The 23,670-nt window shown below is 45.1% G+C and overlaps 1 protein-coding gene and 1 long non-coding RNA gene across 2 annotated transcripts in view; one reads left to right on the top strand and one right to left on the bottom strand.

Moving 5' to 3' along the window:
* Positions 1–425: 425 nt before the first annotated feature.
* Positions 426–21,141, bottom strand: LOC146182685 (uncharacterized). The gene is made up of 4 exons (XR_014708374.1): positions 21,051–21,141; positions 11,532–11,639; positions 6,144–6,231; positions 426–963 (listed from the first exon to the last, which is right to left on the bottom strand). It is a non-coding gene; the product is annotated as an uncharacterized LOC146182685 (long non-coding RNA).
* Positions 21,142–21,359: 218 nt separating this feature from the next.
* Positions 21,360–23,670, top strand: part of LOC146182684 (uncharacterized) — a 77,937-nt gene continuing 75,626 nt past the window's right edge. The window contains exons 1-3 of the mRNA XM_084609580.1: positions 21,360–21,384; positions 21,615–21,790; positions 22,290–22,334. Of these exons, the coding sequence (XP_084465706.1) occupies positions 21,360–21,384; positions 21,615–21,790; positions 22,290–22,334 (246 nt within the window). The remainder of the gene's footprint in view (positions 21,385–21,614; positions 21,791–22,289; positions 22,335–23,670) is intronic.

Below are 23,670 nucleotides of genomic sequence, written 5' to 3'. Positions count from 1 at the left end.
GCCTCAGCAGCCTGTGCTAGGGTTTCAGCAACAAGGAAATTTCCCGCACTCGATGTTCCTCCTCGAGAACATCACCAAGTGAAGCTCATTTAACGACATTGAGTGCCAACCCGGCGAAATAATAAATCGGAAGATTTTTTAAGGGCCCCGTGTGTGCAGAAAAGCTGGCATTGTTGTCAGTTGTAACGCAAAAGTCCACAATGAATGAAAGAAAAAGAGGTGAAAAACATCATCTGTGTGTGTGAAATGCTATTGCATAATTAACAGTGGTGTACCCTCGGCATTGCATCGAACAGAAAAGAAAGTCCATTATAAATTATTTAGCATTCATAGAAAAATAACATGCGGTGATAGTATTGTTTTATGCACCATTACAGAGAAAAAAAACACATACCGAAAAATTACTCAATTTTTTTATTTGTGCCTCGGGAACAAAGGTCAGTGCAGAAGTTGTAGATAGTCTTGAAAAAGAGGCTGACGTAATTATGTCAAAGTACTGTTTGCGTAAAGTGCTTTTTTTTAATGTCTACTCGTGATAAAAAAAAAGCTAGCTACCATGAGGATAGGAGGACCGTTCCGCTGTAACAGCAACCATCCAATTTGTCTACTGTGTATCAAAATGTCACCAAATAATGTTAATGCAAGCAAACCTGGTGGGTGGTGCTTTTAGAGGATGGCAGTGACTTCACTGATCAAGGCTTCACACAGACACAGCTGGCATTTTGGGCAAGTGGCACTATAACAGTATAATACTTGTGCGCATCCGTCGCTAGCCGGAGACAGAAGTGGTCGGTTCCGATCATGGTGCGGTAGGATCGAGAGGACAGAGATGCCAGGGGTGAAAGAGCTGCTGGGTGGCACAGTGTTCCGTTTGTGGCAGCGCATAGCAGGGAGCAAATTATTAGGATTCTGATCAACTTGATTACTTCCGCTGAGTAACTGCAGATGGTGAAATCACATCACCTAAAGGAGAAAGCAAAAAGTTGACATTTTCAGAAAGAACTTGGTGAATACTTTGTTCACTGCAGAGGATTAGTACTGTGAATAGTGTCGCCACTCATAGTTACGTTTTTCTGTCATGTATGCAATCTAATTTTAGTATTCTGTAATGGTAAAGGAGAAAGAATGCTGACGAAATATTTGGGTTCGGATTGTGTTTTATTACCTAAATATTCTGGTCTTTCATGCCTTATACTGTGGCGGATCCCGTTATTTTGGACACAAAGGGATTGAAAGTGTTGAAAAGATGAATTAACTCATGTTAACGTCCTCTCCCACTGATCTCTGATTAGCCCTGTCCTGCGACAGTTATGGCCACCACAGATTTTGTCATAGCTTTCTGCCACCCTTTTATCTCCATAGCTGACCTGATGAGGAGCAGTCACTGCTCTGTTCATTAAGTATTGAGCCAACCATCATTTTGTTTGAAAAGGCTGAGCCTTCATTTTATGGGTGGCAATTTTCAATGTCGGGTACAAAACTTCCAAGACTGAAGCTTTCTTCTCTAAATGTCTAGTTGCCAATTGGAGAGATGCATCATCCATCACTACATAGTGTGGCAGATGATCTCATCTGATTGAGTTGCGGCCTAGAGAGCTCTAGCTGAAGAAATCAAAAACTTTCAACCAAGTGTCCAATGATATGTAGATTCTGTTTCCATCATACTGAGCTGTCTTGTGAATCACCTCTGCTTTCTCTTTTGCAGCCAGGGGCATGCAGGGAAAGGAGGAAACACAGGAGAGTGCACCCAAACACAAGCGTGCTTCTTGTCTGGATACACCCAAGTCTAACAGTGCGCAGGTTGGCAAGCCAGGACGGAGGTGACTGCTTTCATGTCTATCACCAATCTGTGCAGCCAATTTGATGGTCACATAAAGTTTCTGGTCAAAGCTTGAGTTCCTATTCTCGCCCAGGTGTGTGAAAGGCCGATGTTTTACACTTTTGTTCTCACCCAGGTGTGTAAAGGACTGGGGTTTTACACTTGCTCTCACCCGGGTGTGTGAAGGGCTGATGTTCTGATGTTTTACATTGTTAAAGATGTTTCATCCAAGACTGTCGGTGATATTTAAAAATAAGATTTGTGAGTTTGGAAGACCGCATTGTCTGCCATAGCATTGTCAGCGGTCATGCGTGCATCCAAATACAGTCCGTAGGTGTTAACTAGCAGGGTGGTTAGCTAATATTGCATAGTTAACTGTTCAACTACGACTGTTATGTGCATTGTTTATGGACAGGTTTGTAGCCCATATCAGTTTTTAGGTTTTCAAATGCACCATTCTCGTCGCTGCTGCAACACTGGGAATTTTGAGACGACACTCGGGGGCAAGGGCCACCGAGCAGCCACAGACAGTGCTGGCCACGCCTATGAATGTGTGTCACACATTGACGCACCTGTAACATGCTACAACAGAACTCAGGATAGGCACACTGGAATAACAGCACTGAGGAAGAAGACAGGAACGGCGTACTGCTGTGTGAAGCGTGCTTGTAGACTTAGCTGCCGCTGTCTGCAGCTACTCGGTTTCGCTTTCACCCGAGTGCGGCCCCAGAATTCCTAGCCCTGCAGTGTGACAACAGGGGCATGGAAAATGATGTTGATATTGCAGCCTTCGAGCCTGTCATAAGTAAAGAAAGAGCCTAATAGTAATAGGTTAAAAGGTTAACTAAAACAAAAGTTAAGCAACATGTTAGTGAGCATGTCTTAGCTGTATTTAATGCACATGACTGCTGACAATGCTATGCTGAAAGTGGCACTCGTGTTGACTGCCCTGTTATCTTTGTGGCAGATGGCAACGAATTTATTTTTTAAACTCAAGCATTTAACATGAGCACAAGGGCCGCCGATGTCCAACGGAATCTTCTGGCAGCCCATACAAGGACACATTATCATCAGTCTTTGTAATAATCTTTGCAGCTAGAAAAACTTGGTAGCATTGTGAACGAGAGGAGCCTTTTGGAGACTCGTTTTGATTTCATAAGAGTTTCTCTTGAAGCTGATGGTAGCCTCTAAACCCGACAACCTATATGCAGACTTTACCAATGGTGACCGTGATGTGTGTAGTGGCAGCAGTCGCCTGACTTTTAAGCTAGTGCACAAAGACAGCCAGTTAGGGTACGCATGCAGTGAAAACTTTCATGGTTTCTGAGAGGAAACTGCCTCGTTAGCAAGGTACGGCCGCAAGGTTCTAAGCAAGTTCAATCCTGCCGTTACGTAACAGTGTTGTCAATGCTTGCATATGCCACGTGTGTAGCAAACAGCCTCTTGCAGTTCACCCCTATTTTCACGCCTGAGTGGTTTCATTCGGCGCAGCAACGTGTTTTTGTATGCTGAAAGACTGGCTCGTTTTCACAAATGTGTATGAATTATCGCTTAGGGCCTAAAAATACATCTGAGTATATGAATCAAACATGCTCTGCGTATGCATTTTCTACAAAACATCAAACAACCCTGAAGGTATCTCTCACCGAATTCGCACGTGGGTTTGCTGCATGTGAAAGCGTTGTGCGGAATCGCACTGCGGCGTCACCGACTGCAGCGAACATTTTCCGTGCAGTCGCAGCATGTGAAACAGGCCTAGGATATGACGGCTGCGGACGTTAAGAAGCAGCAGTTTTTGTTTTTGCAGGAGTCATTTATCCTTGCATGCATGAATCAACGAAAGCACGCAGTCAGCTGCAATCATGACATCGGCTTTTAGCATTTTTTGCTTTAGGCAGCATTTGCAGTATCACGCTTTCCGATGATTTTGTGACAGTGGACAACGCCCGCCCCAAGCGCGGCGAGATAAATCGAACCAGGCTTGTGCAATCAAGCCATCACGGGCACTCTGCCAAGTTTGCTCCCCGCCACCGCAAGAGCTATCAAAACATAAACACGCCATGACATCGCTGCGCAGCATCTTGGCATGCTGCCAAGAAATGAGCTGTGGATGAGACGACCTGGAATGGCGCGCGCCATCGACATGCAAGCGAAAACGCTCGTGATTTCTGCAGCAGCAACACACAAGCTTTGTTTTGAGCTGCCACAGTTCCTCGAGCGGCGAGAGGGACGCAGTTCCAACAAATTGGAAGATTTTCTCTCTGTCGCTGCCGCTCGTCACTGAGATCGCTCAATCTCTTGCATGTGAGTGAGCTGGCCTTAACGCTTTTTTTTTCTTCAAAATTCTCAGATGCAAAAGTGTAGGGTGGGTTCATTATGCGAGTGGGTTGATTACGCGACAAATACGGTATTTTTCGTTTCGTAAGTGCCGTCACAAGCCGATTTTTGTATATCGAATTATCAATATATCGAACTACTTCGCCCTTCGAGTTCGATATGTCCGGGTTCGACTGTACTTCGTTAAAGTATTTCTCGTCAGGTGTCCGACTGAAATATTGTCTAAATTTCAAAGTGCTTTGTTGTTGATTTGATCTGGTCCTGCCGCTGAGTGGGTTTTCAGGTTGCTTAGAACAGCCCTACCTCAGCTTCTGTGAAGGGCTCATCAAGCTCTGTTTTTGCTTCCGTAGTTTTCCTCTACTTCGTCTTTTGAGTGCTGACTGGTGTATATATGTCTCTGCCAGTTTATTGCACAGCTCTTTGTGCCTTTGAAAATATGCCTGGTTTTAGCGTGTGCTGCAGAATGTTCCATGTTTTTGCTACCGCCAAGCTGCCATTCAGTTTGTCGCATGCTGTTAACCAATTTTCTTCCTCTAAGTCTCCGGCGTATCTTTTGATCTCTATGCACAATTTCCTTATTCTGCCCGTTAGCTTACTGTTTCTCTGCCGTTTTTCTCATTTCCTCCAGTTTCTTTTTTCTGAGTAGCATGAGGAGGTAGGAGTCTACAATACGAGGTTCTTTTTTGTCTTGCACTTCCACTGTTGTGACTTCTATATACTTGCTTAACTTTTCCATCAAGGCCTCAATACAGCTGATGCTTTCTGTGCTTTCGTATTGCCTGAGTGTTCTGAACTGGTCCCATTCTGTTATTTCTGGGTTTTTTATCTTCCATAGCCTGCAATGTCTACCCAGCACTAAGCTGATTATGTAGTGGTCGCTTCCTAGGTTTTCCCAGTGTTAGTCAACCTGGTTCTGCCTGTGTTCTTAGCGACTGTCAGGTCCGGAGAGGTGTCTAAGCCCCCTGGATGTCCACCCTTGGTGAAAGAATCCAGGTCGTTATGAAGGGTAAATGCTTGGCTTTGAAGGGCGTTCTATAGTTTTTCCCTTCGGTTTTAGAATCTGGATAGCCCTATTCCTCATGTCTTGGCGTTCAAGTCTCCCACTATTACTAATGGGTCCTCATCTGCGATCTTGTTAGCTTATTGAAAAGGGGCCCAAAGTCTCCATTGTCCTGAGGCAGACTGTATATGTTGAGTACAAAGAGGCTTTTTATATCTCTTCTGCCTGTAACGACCTCCGTGAGTCCTTGTTATTCGATCCCCGTCTCCTGTATGATCGCAGCTAATGACAGTTACTGGTCTAGCTCCCTCCTTTCCGTTGTAATTTTTGTACCCCGTGAGTTTGGCCTTAGTAGTAGCCACTTCCTGCAGGGCTATTGCTATTGGTTCTTCATCCTGCAATTTTATTAAGTGTTGCAGTAGTGCTCTTTTCCTGTTCAGGCTTCTGCAGTTCCAGTGCCACAGCACGTTATCTGGCTTTTTTTCTGGATTTGATTGCTTTATCCCTGGCATGATTTTAACTCCTGTTTCCCTCTTGACCCGGGACCTTCCTGGTCACCAGGTTCTACAGTGTGTCCATTTCATTACTTAATGCCTCCAGCCTGGTGCAGACTGCATGCATTTGTTCTTATATTTTTGATCACATGTTTCGTCGCTGTTTCCATGCGCTGACATTTTCCTTCGAGAGTGTTCACCTTAGTCATTACTGGATTTGTGTCGCTGCCCTTTCTCTTTTGCAGGGGTGGTCTGGCTGGCATGGCTGCCGCCTCTGCCGCTGCACCCTCGGTGTCTTGTTTATTGGCAGCTGTGAGGTTTTTAGCTATTGCCTTACTTGCGGAAGCACTCCGAGAGGCCTGTAGGTTTGACACGCTTGTAGGTTCTCAACTTCTTTAGTGAGGGTTATGACTAGGTTTCTAAGTGATTCATAGTCTTTCTCTAGCTGTATGGCTCTGAATTTCAGGTGGGTTTAATTTGCCTTGAAGCTCACCCTTTTGGCTTCTCCCTGGCTCTGGTTCCCCCATGGGTTGCTGGGCTCCCTGGATCTGGTCCCCCTTCTTTGCACTACAGGCGGGACTCTGCGGCGAATTATTTCTGAATTATTTCTGAAAGAGTGCAGCATATACGGCAGGTGGTAGCTTGCCCATTGCTGCCAAGTGACAGACATTGATAAGATATGCTTAATGCTGCAATTTTAGCCAAAATAGCCGTTCAAGCTGTTAAGCTATTTGAAAAATAATCTTTGGAGCACAGAAGGAAGTGAACAGCTGGTGGCACTGCTTGAGCCTCTGAGTGAGGCCCAAAGCCTGACTGGGCCCTCGTTATATTACACTACTAATTAAGCCCAGCTCACAAAGCTCAGAGTGAAGCCCAGACAGGGCCTGTTCTTGCAGTACTGCATGTGGTAAATTGCTCACAGTAAGCAAATATACTCTTGCTAGAGAAATGAACTGGCCAAAAAAGCTCAAATCTGTCTAATATGTTCGCAATCTTTTTATTTTTATTTTTAAAGTTCAAAAAGTGATATTGAGGGGTTACTTCGGTTAACTTTTTGGAGTGACCTTGCAGAGGTAACAAAGGAACTTGGAAGTTCAGAGCTAACAGTTGAGAAGGTTGCATACACATGTAATAAACTACTTTGCATTTCCTCAAGATGTTTAATCAGTCATACTTTATTACGCACTATGCTTAAATATTAAAGCATCCTTGCAACCAGTGAATAACATTTTCAAATGAACACAATTGCATGGGTTGAATTCATGGTCGAACTTATTGCCTTTCATTAGAACGAAAAGCAAAACAGCTGCATACGTTCTGGAGCAACTTGGGCTGTGGGCGACGCCATAGTGAAGGGCTCCCAATCATTTTGACCACCTTTAACTTCATAATGTTGTGACACAGCATAGTACATGGGTGCCATGCTTTCTGCATCAAAATCCAAATGCGGCTACTGCGGCCATGATCAAATCATGGTACCCTGGCTCAGTAGTTGAGTGCCTTAACCACCGAGCCACTGTGGCAGGGTAAAAGTAAATATAGATCAGTAAACCTTTACTTTCTTTTCTGCGGTGCACACCATACCTATATTTCATCTGTGTCTCAGCTGTAACACCCTTAGTGTAATTCACATGGCAAACTGAGTCAAAAGCCGGGCACCAGAATTCTATGTATGGGCTCAAACCTGGACCAGGCTTTTGAGCATCCAGAGCCCATGCTATACTCTAAGCACTGCTGCCACCTGACCATGTGATCTTGCAGCTTTGGTGCAAAGCTTGAAATCTTGCTGTGCACACCTAACACATTTTCTATGATGACTGTGTCAAGGGAAAGAGGTGGTGCTTTCTGAGAGCCCCCTTCAGGCCCCGATAAAAAGAACATTTTCTTATAATGCTTCCCATGTTAAGCTGCTTTCCTGGTAAGCAAGTATGTGAAGCTCTCATTGTTACATTTATATATTTATGAGTAGCAGTACCCTGCCCTCCTCCATTTTTTATTTGTGCCACCCGGCTGAGGATATTCTTGAGGGGGAGAGAGTAGGTTTATCTGAATGGCACCTGATACAATTAGGATAGTTTTCAAAAATGCTTGGCTTTTTTTTTTGCTATTTTGCTATGCCCAGTCTATTCCGTTGCCCTTGGTATCTGTAACAGCACCTTTTGCATGGCACTGCAGGCCACAAAGCTTGACAGCAGTAGCCAATAAATCAAGCAGGTTTCTCTGGGACATTTGCTAGGCTCAGACTTTCGTATCATGCTTACTGCATGCAGGTTATGTGCATGCTTTGTTAGAAGGCCCTATGCCACAGGGTGTGCGGTTGAGCAGTACAGTTGCAAAAATGTTTAGTTGCCAAAGCTTCTCATGGGTGCAGGTCGAGACCCACACTTCATACATTTTGAACTTTGGGGTGTTTGTGCCCTACGAGAAAAAGTCGAAGGAGCGTGACTTCTAGGTGCTTTCAAAATGATTGTGTGAGCTTTGAAATTCCACTTTCTTTTCTTGGCAAAGGTGGGACGTTTTGGTAACCAAGAAAAAAGCAATAAAATATAAGGCAAATTCAAGTTAAGTGCAAAAGCAGTACGGGGTAAATTGAAAAGATGTGAGGTGTGCCTGAGGCCTTTGTCTTGAACCTCTGAGGATGCCTCTGAGAGGTGGTAGTTGGAAGGTGACATGAATGGGCTGTGACGCTGCGACCAGATGTCATGGTTGAATCGGCAGGTGCTGTCAACTTGAGCTTCACCACTGAGATGGAAGGGTGAGATGAGAATCCAGCCGTCCAGAGAGGTCAATTTACAGCACGCAGATCGGCAGCATGGCAAGCAATGAGAATCAGCTTAGAGAACCATGAAGAAGCGAGAAGCTACACTCCCATCCCTTCCAACTCCCTAATTATTCAAATAGGAGCCGAGAGCCATCCCTTCGATCAAATGAAGGCTTCGTTCATTGATTCAGTTTTCTTATTCTGTGGAAAAGCTCTCCAACTGCCTTGAAAGTGCATCCGGTAATGTGAAAGGCGTCCAAGTTAGCAATGATATATATGGCTTGAGATTCACAAGTAATTGAGAGCATTGGCTGCTATCTTGGCAAAAACACAATGTTCACTGATGTTCTTCCATTCACCAAGTAGTTTTGAAAATATATACTTTCCTGAGATTTGTTCGGCCTCAATTACCATTAACTAGCTTCCTCCATGCATACATATGACAAGCACACTACCTTTGTGTGATCACTGTGGTAACATAAATTTTAGAACAGAAGTGCCTCTAAGGTTATAAATTGCTTACGTGCTCACTAAACACATTTCTAGGTCCCAGTCAAACTTGTGGAACTAGTTGGCTTTCCTGCCTCTAAACAGACTAAAATGAAAAACATTTAATTCCACTTGCGGGAAAATTGTTCATTGGTTGTGGTGTTGCGAGGGGGTTGTCATTGGTTAAACAGTTAGTTTTGGTGGGAACTGCTTGAGATTAGGATGCGGGAATGAGAAAGCGGGGCTTTTGCTGGAAGGCAGCCGTGTGGGCCAGTCATGCGTGACTGGTGGTGGCCCGGGGCCGCAGGTAGGAGACAACGTGTATGAAGTAAAGAGGAGTTGTGGCGGTGGCCGGTATTAGGCTCGGCGTCGTGTAATCTGAACGTAATGAAAAGTGTGTTAGTTCTGCTTATTTTATTTTGAGGTAATAAATGTTTATTCAGCATTTGAAAAGTATCAGACGGTGGTCACTCATTTGATGGACGATGTGCGCTCAACTCTGCAGCCGTCAGTCACAAAATAAGTCCCCCAGGGTCCGGCACGAGGCCCTCCCCTCGCACCCATTACCATCAACCGAGAGGGAAGCCCTTCCGCAGACTTAACAACTGCCTAACTATAGAACAGTAATGGCTGCTTGGATAGAAACTGGCAACCAAGGCCTCAATATAACAGAGGGACTAATGAAGTTTCCCTGGACTGGCTAGTACTGTTCAATCACAAAGGAGATGCAGCTCAAATAAAACTGCACCAAACTTGTGAAGCCAAACTGCCAGATAACTGCCTATCATTTAAAAGATTATAACACCAAATCTGGACGCAAGATATCAACAGAAAATTCCTTCTATTACCTTTTTCTGCATGATGTTGCAACCTGAGCTTTTCAAGGGCTCCTAAAAAGATTTATGTCTGCCTACAGTTCAATATTTCTTTTACGCAGAAACCAACAATCACTATTTAAGAACTCGATCATAACCATAACTTTGCTAGTGGAGAGACATAAGAATATGAGAACTCATCATGAAGGACCAGTTCAAACACACCACACTATGTTAAAACTTCCCATCTCACAAGACACTATCCACACTGCACATTTCAACCAAGCTCAACTATCAATTACCTAATCACCACACATCAATTCACAGGAAGCAAATGACATCATGACAGCAAACCATGCATAGCATTGGCAGTGCAGGCCAAAACAGCGCTTGATAAACGAATAATAGTATCGTACACCTTCTTGCAGTGCTCCTGGTCTTCCAGCATGGCGATGTAGGTTCAAGCAAAATCGGCGATCAACTAGGCATTCATATTTTACGGGGCAGCAAGCCGATGAACACAAAGAACAGTGAGAGATGATATGCAATGACTGTGAGATGATTTTTAATGAATCGCGGCGGGCCTAGTGCGAGCACTCCTGCCTACGCTATTGCCCGCTTCTTCCTCGTCCGTAGCATTACCCTGGGCCACCGAGGCGATCGTCCCGATCGTGGACGATGAAGTTTGTTGATGAGATCTATGGCACGACGATAGGCATGACTACATGGTTGAAGATATAAAAGGAAAAAGACAATGGCTTGCCACCACGATGATTCTCGGATGAAGTCTGGCCTAGGATGCTTTCGGACGACAGGTCACCAAGATCCGATGACTGAGGCGCAGGTATGAACCGCATGGCATGGGCTGGGGGGATCTGTTCTTGTGTCGCGGTGTCTTGGGTCGGTGGGGCCTTTGGTTGGCACATCGGGTAAGTGAGGCCACATGGTTGTTCAGTTTTCTCGTGTATTGTGGTTGTGGGTGGCCTCCATCTCAGGTCAGTCTCTCCTTCGTCGTGTCTCGTGGTTGAGGTGGGGGACAGGAAGGTGGAATGGAGAGGTCGTGTCAGACCCGGCAGGCAGGGGACCAGTCATGCAGTACCTCCTAGACCTGCCGACAGCGCAAGACGCAGGGCGCCGAAGCTCCAGGCCAGGATGGGGAGTGATGATGTATCCCGCACCTTCCCCAAAGTGTTATGGGGCAGCAAGCCAATGAACACAAAAGACAGAGAACAGAAAGATGATGTCCGATGACAGTGAGATGATTTTTAATGAATCACGGCGGGCCTAGCGCGACCACTCCAGCCCACACTACTGCTCGCTTCTTCCTCGTCCATAACAACATATCTATCATTTAGTATGATCCAATTGCCAGTAAATGCACACTCACTAATTACAGGTGTGATGTAGTCAGTCAGTCACACTAGCTGTACGCTCTTTGCCGTATGTCACTGCATCATGGTGGCGTCAAGTTTAGCAATGAAGCTCTGGCAACAAATTAAGAAATAAAAGACAATCTACAACAGAAACAACTTAAAGACATTTCATTTTAGTTACAGCTCTGCTCCTAGCAAGACGATGCCATTCAAGACTGACACGTTTACCAGCATCTGTGCACTCGGAGCATCTTTTAACTGCGCGAAACGACTGTTCGCGTTCACAACACCACTTTGGGGCGAACTTCTGAACAAATCAGCTGATCGCTGCTAAGCACTTCGGGACAAGTCGAGCAATGGCTCTGTAAAGCGCGGAACCCCGTTTCCACTGCCGGTTCTTGAACGTGGTAAAGATCGATGTCAAGAGCAAAAAGGGCACTTACTGCGGCCTGTTGCACACACCGGGCGAAATAGATAGGTGCACATTTTTGAGAAGAAACAGCAGGCATTGAAGCTTGTAGTCCTCCCGAGGGGTGCCATCCTTTCCGAGCCTGGACGAGAAAATGGGACGCACATTTGACACTCAAACACCAGGACGACACTTAAGACGCGGTTAGTTATATAACGTAAATGCTTTTACCTTTTAGTCTCCAGCAAAAGAACACAACTTAAGCCAGGGGAAAAGAACTTACACGACTCGCGTCTATGGGCAGACTGAACTCGTGAAACGCGGTGCTCACCCCAACACCAGACAGTTTGTCTGCACAGTCTTTGGCCAGAAGTACTTATCGAAGAGTTGCGATATCCTTTCTGTTGACATCAAAGACCGCGCAGCAAGTGCTCGCGGGGAGCGGCTAAAGCTGTCAGATGAGATACTCGCACTTAGTGTCATTCGCGTCGTGTCACACGGTAAGCTTTTAATGACACTCGCTGCGATGGGCCTTGCTCGCTGCTGAACGCACTTGGCACGAAGTTTCGGGCTTTCGGCCCATATTTCAAGCTTTCAAGCATGTCAGCAGTTCATAATTGTTGTCTTCAAGTTGATAAGCTGTCGAACAACGAGCTATTCACTTGAAAATAAGTGACAGCAAGTCACTTTTTCAACTCTTGTAGAAGCAAAACAACATCAGTATGAGAGGAAAACTAATTTGCGTCAAAAACAAGAACATCATTGAATAATTTCGAATAGAGCCTAATCACCCGTTTCAGCAGGAAAGTGTGTAGTCTCCACAGCACGGCTCCACAGCAAGGCCAATCTCTTTCTCTATGGCAAGACATCAACATATTTTTTTATACATATTCTGAAAATTATAATGGTTTGAAATGTTTATCTTATTTTCCTACGAGTATTTTCAATAAGCACCCACCAGATTTAGGTTTTCTCCAACTAAAAACTATGCGCACACTTCAACACATACTCTTGCTCTCAATTTTTGTGATAGGGTTCTCCCGCAACGAGAGAATCACCATATCTGGTGCCTGCATGAACAACCGAATTATTTCGAGCCTAATAAATGTTTATTCCTCCTCCTCCCCAGGCAGCATCAATAAGTTGGAGTTATTCGTAACTCTGTGCCTAGAAACGCGGCATAACGCGGCAGACAACACGGCAACAGCTTGCTCAAGCGTCGAATGGAGGCACACGCCAAGTTACGGTTTGTCCCATGCTGTCACCGGCGTCAAAAAAAGAGTGCTAAAATTTGTTTTTCTCGTAAATAATAAGCAATAAGATCGTTGACCCATACGAAATCGATATAGTAGATATACCAGCAAATTTCTGCTTACAACTTGATAGCCGCGTTGCCGGTGCAACGCGGTTCAACCGTGGTCCCGCGCGGGCTCGCATGCAGACATAAGAAAAACAAACAAGTGTGGGGGTGTCGCAGTTATAAGCACGACCTCCGGCAAAGCTTTGCTGCGATGTTTCAGTTGACGTGTTAGCTTGTATGTTTGAATGGGAGGTGCCTACAAACAAACACATATCCAAACAGAGCCCTTACCACAAGATATGGCCAACACAATACAAAAAGCGAATGTGTCTGGTGCCGAGATACTACTACACTATACCACATAACATGGGGATGTAGGGCAAGCCCCAACCTTCTAGCCGACTCGAGCACACATCAGCAGCTCATGCTGGTGCAGCGGGTCAGAGCCGCTACAGAGGACAACGGACAGAGGACTGCCCGCTCTGCAAGTGCTCTGTACCACCGTTATGGTGGTTACGGTGGCTACCACCGTGGTACGAAGTGGTACTAAGACCGTAGCCGAGTGGCGTTTCACCTGTGTGAAATCTGCTCGTTGTCATAGCTTTTAAACCGTTAGTTTTGTTGCGGCGGTGTTAATTAATGCTATTAGTACGCATGAGTTATTTTGTGTTGTGAATTGTGCGGTAAAGACGAAATGTTGCACGCGCGCAGTGAGAAAAACAAGTCAATTGCTGCGTTCCTGTCATGCAAGATACTACATATTTTGGCGACGAAGATGTCAGCTTAAACCAGGACCTCAGCGTGGACTGCTGACCGTCCATCATGAGCTTTTCGGGTCTTCAATCGCCTCCGCCCTTTCGTGGTAGTAATGGGAGCTGGCGTTCCACAACTACATGCTGGCGTCTGGTGCCTCCACTAGATACCTCCTCGTTTCTGCTAACCGGAGAGGGCTATCCTGCCAGCGAATATTCTACACACTGTCGCCGTCGTCCCCTTCAGCGCCTACCGCTGCTGCCTCACAGTCCGGTGATGATGCTATCTTTATACTGCCGACGCACTAAAAATCTTCCGTAAATGTGATCGCCGCACGCCATCGTTTTCACCGCCGAGTACAAACTGCCAGAGAGATAGCATATGAGTACATCGCTGCCCTTCGCAGCCTTGTCGGTGACTGAGATTTTGGGAGCTTCGCGGACTACATCATCATTAGTCCCTATTTTAGTGAACACCATCTCCTTCTTGACTCCGTCGCGCGCCCTGGCCTTTGCTAGACAGTGCCAGCAAGCTTCCGGTGAAGCAAAGGAGCTGTCAGAAGAGGTCGCTCTAGTACAGCACGTGGGATGCGAGTGCACATCAGAACGGGTCCCTCAGGTCCCTTGCATCAAATGCAGTTGCCACGTATGTAAATCTTCATCTGCGCTTCCAGAGCGTTCGTGCTGTCGCTGCGGTTCTCCTGCCCACTTGGCGAACGACTCCACATGGCAAGCTCGTTAACGAAAGTGTCGTCGGTGCGGTAAAGTGGGCCATTTGGAATCTATCTGCAAGTCGTCTGATCGTTCCAGTGAAGTGCAGAAAGTCGAAAATGATTCCTCCAGCAGTGCTGCTATTGTACAGGTCTGCAGGTACTGTTCCTCTGCAACCTGTTGCTTTGCCAGACAAGCTTTGGGATAGGCCTGCTATTGACATCGTGGGGCGTGTCGACTAAGCTCCTAGTAACTGTCGCTTTGCAATAACACTCATTGACTATTACAGTAAATGGCCGGAGGCTTCTTTCACAACTGCCACAGTTCAAGAATTGCTTCTAGGTACATTTGTTCACAAGGGCTACCCTGAAGAGATAGTGTCGGATCACGAACCACAATTCTCATCCTCGGGGGTATACGTAACTGCTACACCTCAATTCATGACCCTTAAGCCAATGGACTTGTAGGACAGTTTAATAAGGTTTTCAGGGCATATGTTCAGATGGCTCTTTGCGAGTGACATGACCTACGTACAGCTATTATAACTCTGTGTCTACCACTGTGCGCCACATGCCATGACAAGAATTGCACCAGCCATCCTAGTTCATGGCCAGATGCCTCGTATAAGACTTAACATTGTCTGCCTGCCCGGATCAGTGCTTCTCGACTGATCGTACAAGAGCGCTGAAGCTCTAATGCCAGTGGCTAGAGCAGAAGCAAGCCAAATATAAGCTTTATGCAGACCAGTGGAGTGGAACCAAGCACTGTGACTTTCAGATTGGCGACTATGTGTGAGTTCGCAAGCCGATTGTGCGAGGCAAGCTGGCTGCTCTGTTTCAGAGCCTCGAAGAGTTGTTGAGCGAATTGGACCAGTCTCACACCTGCTGGATGACGGGCGAGTGTGGCACTCGTCCAAATTATGAGCTGTTAGAAAAGCAGTTGTTCAGCGCCAACCTCCACCCTCGGCTCCGATGGTTCTCCCCGCTAACATTTTGTTGCCCACTGACTGCACCAGAGTGTCGACTAGTCCATGTACCAGAAACGCAGACCAGAGTCCAACCTCGCATAACCCCAAGAACGCTGATGTTAGCCCAGGAACTTCCTCATTCCTGGCTTTGCCCGACACAGAACCGACAGACCCCCCCCCAACCCAAGTGTGCCTCAACAGCAGCAACTACTACTACTCTTCCTTCTCCTCGCAGAAGTAAATGTGAAAAGAAGCTTCCCGCAAGGTTTAAGAGACTGATGTATTAGAGGATATTTAACCATTTGCCAGCAAGCTTTTTTTTTTTTTTTTAAGTGCGGTGGAAATGTGATAAAGACGAAGTGTTGTTGCACATGTGCACGCATGAAAATGAGGAAGTGAAATACAGAACGGCTGGAGAGTAGTCAATTGCTGCGTTGCTGTCCTGTCTACGCTACAAGTTGCCTTATGTTTCTTTGGTTCGAACCCGGGTGCTCCAGAACAGTAGTTGGTTATGTAAAGTATTTCTCAATTCAGGTATAGGCATTTGGTAGGAATTAGCCAGTCTTTTGCATATATATTACATAGCCCTTCTGGCCTTTTCGTCGCGCGCAAGAGTCTGACTTTAGTGACGTGAACATTTCTGAGCGGTTCAGTTTAAAGGGATGTTCCTTACTTTTGCTCACCTTCAAATAGTGTGTTGTGTGGTGGCTGCATGGTGACTAGAACAGTGAATTACGTTGACCAATAATTTTCATCATGTCGCAGTCACGATTTTGTACGAGCAGACAGATATAGCTAAAGATGTTTGCACGGGGCAAATGACATCTATGTTCTCGTTTACCACTTACTTAACCGGTTAGCTTACGGCATTGTCGAGAGCAAGCCTTTGGCGTAGATCGCTTTCTTCGCCATTCTCCTGTCAGAACAAGTACACAGCTAATGTAAGCCAGACCACTCGGCTGCTACACACAAGCGACCCTTATAGGCAGGCACTGCATTGTGCATCCAAGGTGGTGAGGGAACCATATCTGGTAGACTCTACCAGTAGGCCTGTTCCTTGGCTGGAGTTGCAGAGGTGCTCCATTCAGCGCACCTACTGGAGGAATAGTAGAGTCTCCCCATTCTGGGCTGGAGCTGACCAGCGACGCCATTTATTAGGACGACTTTCCACCAACATGGTTATCTGCTTTTACTTAGGTTTCCATAAAACAAATAATTAAATAGTGCTCCTTTGTTAAGTCATGACACTGATCAGCTCCCTTTTTAACAGTGATCGGACGTTACAAGAGCCTAAATGGAGAATGTTGCATACACATGCAGTTAAATTACTTAGCATTTACTAAGCATGTTTATTCAGTCATATTTTTTGACCTACTATGTCTGAATATTAAAACATCCTCGCAGCCAGTGGAATTACATTTTTTAATCAATAGCTTCATGGGTTGAATTCATGATCGAACCGGACGAAAAGCACAACAGCTGTATACATTCCAGACCAACTTGGGCTATGAGCGACACTGGCGGGAGGGCTCTGGATCATTTCGATCCATTTAACAGGTACTGACTGTGCATAGTACACGGGTGCTATGCTTTCTGCATCAATCCAAACATGGCTGCTACGGCCATGATCAAACCGCGGTACCCTGGTTCAGTGGTTGAGCATCTTAACCACCGAGCCACTGTGGCGGGGTAAAAGTAAAAAAATAGGTATATAAACCTTGACTTTTTTTCTCGGCACACACCATAGTTTATTTCATCCATGTCTCTGCTGTAATACCCTAAGTGTACTTCACTTGACAATAATAGATCAAAAGCCAAAACATTGGTGTTTGGTGCATGATAGCCACAGTTGCTTATGCGCCATAAAACCCCATATAAATAGACACTGAAATTCTGCGTATGGAGCCGCAACTTTAAACCCAAGCTCTAAGGCCATCTTAGCCCATGCAGTGCTCAGGGCACTGCTGCCACCCAGTCAAGTGATCTTGCAACTTTGGTGACAGGTTGCAAAGATGCGCACTGCTAATGCACTGTATGCAATGACTATGGCAAAGGAAGGCGAGAGACGGTGGCAGGCGGCCACCATCTACAAAGCTATCCGATAGCCCCTTTCGGGCCCCGACAGAAAGAACACTTTCATATAATGCCTCCTTCCTGGTAAGCATGTGAAGCTCTCATTGTTACAATTGTTTTTTTTTTTTAATTATGTTTATGAAGAGCAGTACTCTCCCCCATTTTTTCTTTGTGCCACCCCACCAAGGAGTACCATAATAGCATCCCTGATTCTCTGCAAGAGCAGAGAGTAGAGTTGCCTGGCACTTCCTATGATTTTGTTACTCTTCAAAAATGCTTGCTTTTGTCGCAATGCCCAGTCTACTTACTCCCTTGGCTTTAGTATCTGTGACAGCACCTTTTGCATGACATTGTGGCCCATAAGGCTTGATAGCAGTGAGATTAGAATCGCCTTCTAGGACTCTTGGGTCACAGGCTAGACATGCTACCCTAGGTCACACAAGTACATTCATACGGCTTGGTTAAAGTTTGGCTTTATATCTATGTCACTCCAGGAAGCTTGAGCAGCACACATTACGGCCCACCTCACAGCATGCCTCTGGCAGGTGGCATGGCTGGCCACTTTTCGGCTGTTTCTGTGACATCATCTGTCTTAAAATTACCTGCCTTTGTGTTTGCTTGCATTAAATGTGTGTGTGCCGTTAGCAGTGACATATGTTCTCATGTGTCGTTTAACCATGTAAACTGTCCTGATCTTCCATCTGCCTCAAGATAGCAGGCCTGGTCCTTTGTGGCAGTTGTCAAATGCTGAGAAACTTGCGCTAAGCGATGCAAGGAACAGCAGGCAAGAAGATACAAAGCCATGTACATACACCATATATCACGTATATCAAAATAAACTACGCCAAACTAGTGTTCTTGCTTGATTTATTAAATTTGCCACATTAAGCCTTTTTTTTTCAGGTGTATATAACAGCAAAAGAGCGGCATCTCTTTGTTAAAGTACAGATCTAAGTATGACCATTTTTGCATTAATTATACTTACATTGAATACTTGGGCTCGCAAAAAGACTGAGGTAGACCCTAAGTTCCACGCTATGGCGACCCCTTTTGTGATGGGTAAACCAAGGCGCCCTTGGGTTGTGTTATGTCAGTGCACGTTATAAAACCCAGAAGGTTGAAATTTCTGGACCATTCTACTATGGCGTCTCTCATAGCCTGAATTGCTTTGAGATGCTAAACCCATTAACTAAAGAAGTAAACCCCAAGTGATCTTTCTTTACCCACACAGGAGTAGCACATTATACGGCTGAAAAGAAAGTTAACTGAATCACGGAAATGTGAGCGCATACAGCTGTAGGTATAATAATCTACTGGTAGTAAATTTACTGCCAGCTGGTTCTTAAAAGGACATGCATGTGTGCGCATACTGCTACGACAGGAAGCACACTTCTAAGCAGTAATAATTTTTTTTTTAGTGCCTAAAGGTTTGAATAAACATGTGGATGTCTTTTGAGTGTCCTGCGTAGGCTGACGAGCGTGCATACTACGAACATAGCATGGAAAAGTGCCCCAGTGTCTTTAACAATGGGCATTGTTTTAGGTCCCTTAGCCTGCACTAGGCAACAGAGACTCGCAACGACCTTTTTATTTACGCATTTTAAAAACATTGGACCTTTAGACAAACTTTAAGTTCACCTTGAATGTTACCCTTCAGCATTTTTCAGGCTGTGAACTCTATAAGCACATTTATCGGACTATGCATTTCATCATTTCATTTTATACCATTACTCCACAATGCACCTTAGAACACACTTAATGGCCGCATTTTATCTCCCCCTTCATTTCTTTTAATGTCCTCAGGATTCGTTTTCCATCTTTACCTCCCGAATTCCCCTTCCTACACAGAGTAGCATGTCAGCGAAATTTAAACGCCGGATAAAATCTCTGTTCTTCATTAAAGGGTCTCGCTCTCTCTGTGCATGTCTTTTGACCTTGTGGCCAACAGGCACCACCACAACACTTTGAACTTGTCAGCATGAAGGAATTTTTCAAGCTCACAAGACTTTTAGAATAAAAACAACCAAAGTAATATATATGTCTGTGTGCATTCTTGCGACAAGGTACCAGGCACATGGACTCTTGCGAAATTGCTGTACCTACTGTCCAGTAACCAAACATTTAAACACCCAGTACAGCAATCCTGTTTTAATCTGTATTTTTTCATTATTTCGAAATAGCACAAGTGCACTGGTCCACAGTTAGTGTAAGAATGCCCTTCCCGGTTGAATTGAGGCCTTTTGTAGTTACAGAGTCAGCACCTGCGACTCAAGTCCCAACATCAACTAGTTGATGCCATGACACCTAAGCCGAGGCGGGGCTCATTTCTAGAAGAGTCAGTATTTCGTCCACATGGGCATGCCTGCTACGAGCAGTGATGAATATGTTTTGAAAATGCCCAAATATTGCAGACAAGAAAAGGATACTCTGCAAAGTCTGCATTAACCGTGCCCATGACATGGACGAGCAGGGTCCGTGCTTCTAGTGAAAATAGCAAAGGACAATTAAGCTCTGCTCAGTGACTACTTTTATTTCTTGAAGTACTGGGGAAGGTGGAGAGGTTCTGGGTGAAAACAGAACATATATGAGGCAACACAAGCAGCTGCTTTTAAACTGATGAAGAAAGTATACTTAAGTTCTTTTGGACAGCAATAGAAAATGAACTGACCGTTTCTGTTCAGAATTTGTGGTAGTAGCACAGCACAAAAGGGTAAACAAGGGTCAATATATTTCTAGCGTCATCCTGACATTTCAACAACTCATTTGGCATCCTGGACAGTATGACGAAATATTTACAGCTATATGAGAAAAGTTAACCTTTGTTTATATTTTACGAATTAACAGTTAACTAAAATGTAAGCATGTACAACAAGGCAGAACATGAAGTCCCGGCGGCCCATGACATGAACTAAAATACAGTGATGGTCATCTGCCCTGGTGCTTCTCTGCAGTGCACAGGTACAGCCGCCCTGATTTTTAACAATATAGCGCGAGCGTCGACCAAACTGCTGTTTAGCGCCTTGTAACGGCGATAAGCGTGCAACACGGCGAGAGTTCGCGCACGCGCACGAAGAGAGAGCGTCTTCTGCTACGCTGTTCGGATCACAAAGACACACGCCCTGCCACAATATCTGTTTGCGACATTCCACATTTTTGCGCATGCACGAACTCTCGCCGTGTTGCACGCTTATCGCCGTTGTAAGGTGCTGACTAGCAGTTTGGTCGATGCTCGCGCTATATTGTTAAAAATCAGGGCGGCTGTACAGAGGGGCGAAGCATACACAACAAACGTGCTAGCATACAGACAGGCTGTGCCTAAGGGCAAAAGTGGAGGGGGGGGGGGGGGAGGGGGGGGGGGGGCAAAACAGCTGAAAGCAACAACGATGCACTTACATATGAGGGCCAGTTCTCGGGAAAGCAACAAAAAAAAAAAATACTGCAACAGCGAGTAGCTATACGGGTAGCTACCGCACCAAATTAACATGTACTACATACTACTGTAAGTACAGAACTGCACACTTGGAGAAGACTTAACCGAAGGGGCTGTAAGCAACTCGCACTGTACACAAACCTCAAGTACACACACTGTCCCGCTTGTATCCCAACGACGTGAAGAAACCGTACCTCTTAGTTTCCAGGAGCACAAATGATTGAAGTATCTATGCGCAAATTTTGCGATAAATGACAGATGCAATAAATCCACTGTGAATTCTTTTTATATAACCTTCAGTAATGCTAAGAGAGCCTTACCAAAACAGTCAATGCGGGAAGTGTTCTCAATGTAGTATTATGTTCCCTGGAAAGAGACACGACACATCTCTTCGCCGCCAATTGTAACACGTCCCGCAGTTAGCTTGCAGCAGTGCCGCACTGTACCATTTGTTGACGAAAAAAGAAAGCAACCGCAAATGAAAATATTGTACTTAAATTAATATTTTAAGCTCTATAAAGGTTCGCATAGATAGTGTGTTTTAGTTTTCGCCTGCCGATTCTGTTATACCATCCATGGCTGCAGCCAGCTGCAGCTGAGATGGCAGACGACGCGGTCTGGGAGACACAATGAGCACCGTGCAGGTATGGCACTGTAGTAATGTTCCCGTACATACACGTACCAACGTTTATAAACGTTGTACACGTACCACTATCGTCTTGTCTTGACTCTTAATTGACTTGACTAACATAAATTGTGAAACACGTTTTTTTTTTTTTTTATTGATAAAAGAGCTGTTACAATATTTAAAAACTACATTATTATAAAACTTTATTATTAAAATTTTATTTTTATACTGCTGTCTTGTTTTGTTTTCTTTTAAGTTCCATTCTGCTCGGTCCTTGCGGTGCTTGCGGTGCTCCCATGGTGCTCCTGCGCTCCAGTGGCTCCGCTCTGCGGCTTCCAGTGTTTGCTTGCCGTATGGTTCCTGTTGCTTGAGCGTCGTTTTCTTTTGGGCCTTGTTCTCGGGCTGTCAATCGGAAGCATCTTCAGCGGCGCAGTAAGTCTGAACAAAAATTTAATTTTTTTCTGGAGCCTAAAATAAGTATTTCGCAAAATAGGTGTATTTGAAAGACCTTGAGCTGATAATTACTGAAATGCCGAAATGCCGCTTTTGCAGATCGCGTGCGCTTTCCGAAACTAAGCATGGTGCGAAAAAGGAACAATATATGTATATATATATATATATATATCTGTAGTGGGTGCCAAGAATATGTGTCAAGAGCTGTAATGCTACCCGTTTAACCGCGGTATGTATTGAATGCCTCGGCGTGGTTACGGAAGCGAGTGAGAATATCAAATGTAGTGCTCACGGGCTTCCCACGTGCGCATATCGTACGCTGTTTTTGCGGGCACGCGTTGGTATGTACTACATACATTAGTTGGCTTTTCAAAGCATGCACTCAAACGCACCAGTTTTATCAATCGTTGTAGCAGAAAAGCACTAATTTCAATCAAAAGGCATAAGTGCACTCGCGTTTTTCCTTTTCGTCAAACAGATATGTCAGCCGCGGCCGCCTCGATCGAGCCAGGCGTGTACTGAGGTAAGTACTACATAGTGCGTGAAACATGTCTGTTGGGAAATTGTGGATTATTGATCGTGATCGTTCCGCTAAAATTGCGGAGCGCATGTGTTACTGGCGTGATCCGGAGCATGGGCGGTGAGGTAGGTGAGGTGCAAAAGGGGCACCCAGCCTACCCCCCCTTCCCCCTCCCCTCCGCCATACCCCCGTGCCATAGATTGTAACGGAGTGTTTCTCTGCTGTGATATGTATGAGCGTTAAATAAGCGTTGTGAAATCTGTAATCCTTAAGAACAGGAAATTGATTTTTTGATTTCTTCATTCTTTTACATGATGTCCCTTGGGTGGTGTGTAGTTTGTACTGAGGCTAAGATAAGAAGGCGTTCCAACTCCAAACTGCTGCGAGAGGTCGCGGCACTAAATGCGGAATATAATTAAGACGGGGATTTTTTTTCTGGGGTGGTGAAGTAACACCATTCTCAAGAAGTAGATTTGGAATTCCACTCCATTTCGTTTAGGAGCTACGCAAACGGTACCTCGTTGCAAATAGTTCAGCTGGCAGTTTTTCGCGCAAACATAGGCGCATACAAACGAAGAACAGTACCTTGGCTAATTGAAACCATGTAAAGCATGTGGCTCGCAAGTTAAGCTCTATAGTCTAAAACCAAAGGCAATGTACGGCGTGGCAAACAAGGCTCGGGACAGGATTTGGGCAGACGGTAAACCTGTTGGCTCGGCAGATGAAGTCAAAACGGCTGTCGCGCAGATGAAGAGAGGAAAGAAAAAGGTAATGCATGGGCAAGGTAAGGCAAGGAGCAGAAAAGGAAACTGAACAAAGAAAAAAAAAAAGCAAACAGTGGTTGAATGGCGCAGCAAGAAAACATCATCGAGGGGAGGAGGTTTAAGGAAGGAAATAAAGAAAAAGCATATCAATGCGCAAAAGAAATCAAATCCAAGAAAAGGCCGCAACCAACCTGGCAAACAGATAATTTAGCCCTTTTATGAAAGCTGTGACGACACTGCATTTCAAGAGGTAGCTATATAGCTTTTGATGCCGCATTATTTAAACTTGCTGGTGATAGTACATAATATCATGAATGGTGGTATCGGCAGCAGCCTTTCATTGCTGGTGAACAATCTTCTAGCTAGCAGTGTTATTTGACAATAGTCATTTTAGGTGCTTTGCAGTAAACCTTGGAGTTGATATATAGATAAGATATGGCAACAAGTTCTAGCCCCAAAGCACAGGAGACTGGCAACAAATGCCGATTTTATTTCATTTTGCAATATACAGGGCGTCGCATCTCACCGCCACTTCCGACACAGGTTTGCGTGAAATATTGCTTCAGTTTGCCTTG

The sequence above is a fragment of the Amblyomma maculatum genome, chromosome 7, assembly GCF_055883805.1.
Source record: "Amblyomma maculatum isolate TAMU_Amacu chromosome 7, ASM5588380v1, whole genome shotgun sequence".
NCBI lineage: Eukaryota > Metazoa > Arthropoda > Arachnida > Ixodida > Ixodidae > Amblyomma > Amblyomma maculatum.
Note: the sequence above shows the minus strand (reverse complement) of the source record. Positions and strands in the feature narration are given on the sequence as shown.